Below are 1,254 nucleotides of genomic sequence, written 5' to 3'. Positions count from 1 at the left end.
TCTGGGCTTTTCCCGGTCTCTTACTCTGTAAATCTTCCTCTTACTCCATGGCTTGCTGGTTGTGTAGCGGGGTGGCTGGCCCCTGGAGTCCTCTTCCTCTGGCTGCTAGGTCTCCAAACCCCCTTGCCAGTTTTCTCCTTCTATTTATACTCTCTGCCTGCCAACACCGCCTATCCTTTCTCCCGCCTTGCTATTGGCCAGTTCTTCATTAGAACATCAGGTGTTTTACACAGGCACAGTAACACAGCTTCCCAGAGTTAAACAAATGCAACATAAACAAAAGTAATACACCTTAAAATAATATTCTACTACAATTACATGGGTTTTCCTTCTTTCTTTCTTTCTTTCTTTTTTTTTTTTTTTTTTAAGAAACACCCTTTACAGTCCAGGTCTTTTATTTCTTTTTGTACATTAGGCCATGAATTCGTATGGAATGGGCTCCAGCAGCTCAGGCTCCTTCCTGTTAGTCCTCACAAAGTGTGCTTCTCTGGGTGGGGCAGGCTGGTGCTTCAGCTGAACCCAGGTGCCCTTCTCCTTGGCTTTCTTTTTCTTCTGGTCGTTCTCCTTTACCCGCTTGAGGAAGCTGTCTCTGCTCTTAGAGTGTTTGATGTTCTCAATCCACACGTTAATTCTCTTGGCAAGAATCTTGCCTTTAACTTGCTTGTTTACAATGATGCCCACAGCATGCTGGGTGACATTGTAGACTCTTCCGGTTTTGCCATGGTAACACTTATGAGGCATTCCTTTTTGAACAGTGCCCATTCCCTTGATGTCTACAATACCACCTGTCTTGTAGATTCGCATGTAAGTGGCCAAAGGAACAACTCCATGCTTCCTAAAAGGCCTGAAGAACATATAGCGGTTCCCCCTCCTCTTTCCCTTTGTGTTTGTCATTCTGGCGAGTTACTGGAAGATGGCTGCCGCAGCCGAAAGCGGGTTTTCTTTCTTTTTAATAACATGAATTTTGTTTTTGCTTTATGCCTAGGTCAGCAAAACTACTGCCTTATGCTATGACTATGCAACACATTTTATTGTAAAAGACAAATTTTCTAGACGTGAGTTTATTATATATAATCTGGTGACTTCGAGAAGTACTTCACCCATAAAAATGCTCATAATTTTGATCATCATTTCTAAGTATTTGGCTGTACTGCTCTTGTAACATTCCCAGTAACTGTAAGAATGATGCCATTCTCATTTAAACTTGACAGATTATAAAGGGCTAGTGAAAGTAAAAGCTTTTCAAACGTATGT

General features: G+C 41.9%; 1 protein-coding gene across 1 annotated transcript; it reads right to left on the bottom strand.

Moving 5' to 3' along the window:
- Nucleotides 1–375: 375 nt before the first annotated feature.
- LOC114689560 (60S ribosomal protein L21-like) lies at nucleotides 376–926 on the bottom strand. The gene has a single exon (XM_037209339.1). It carries the CDS (start codon nucleotides 892–894, stop codon nucleotides 412–414), a length of 483 nt encoding a protein of 160 aa, XP_037065234.1. The 5' UTR covers nucleotides 895–926; the 3' UTR covers nucleotides 376–411.
- Between the last annotated feature and the right edge of the window lie 328 nt (nucleotides 927–1,254).

The sequence above is a fragment of the Peromyscus leucopus genome, chromosome 10, assembly GCF_004664715.2.
Source record: "Peromyscus leucopus breed LL Stock chromosome 10, UCI_PerLeu_2.1, whole genome shotgun sequence".
Classification (NCBI taxonomy): domain Eukaryota; kingdom Metazoa; phylum Chordata; class Mammalia; order Rodentia; family Cricetidae; genus Peromyscus; species Peromyscus leucopus.
The sequence above is the reverse complement of the archived record's forward strand: the minus strand, read 5'-3'. Positions and strand labels throughout refer to the sequence as shown.

Coding starts and splice junctions, on each gene's coding strand:
- LOC114689560 (XM_037209339.1), bottom strand. CDS start 894: ATGACAAACACAAAGGGAAAGAGGAGGGGGAACCGCTATATGTTCTTC.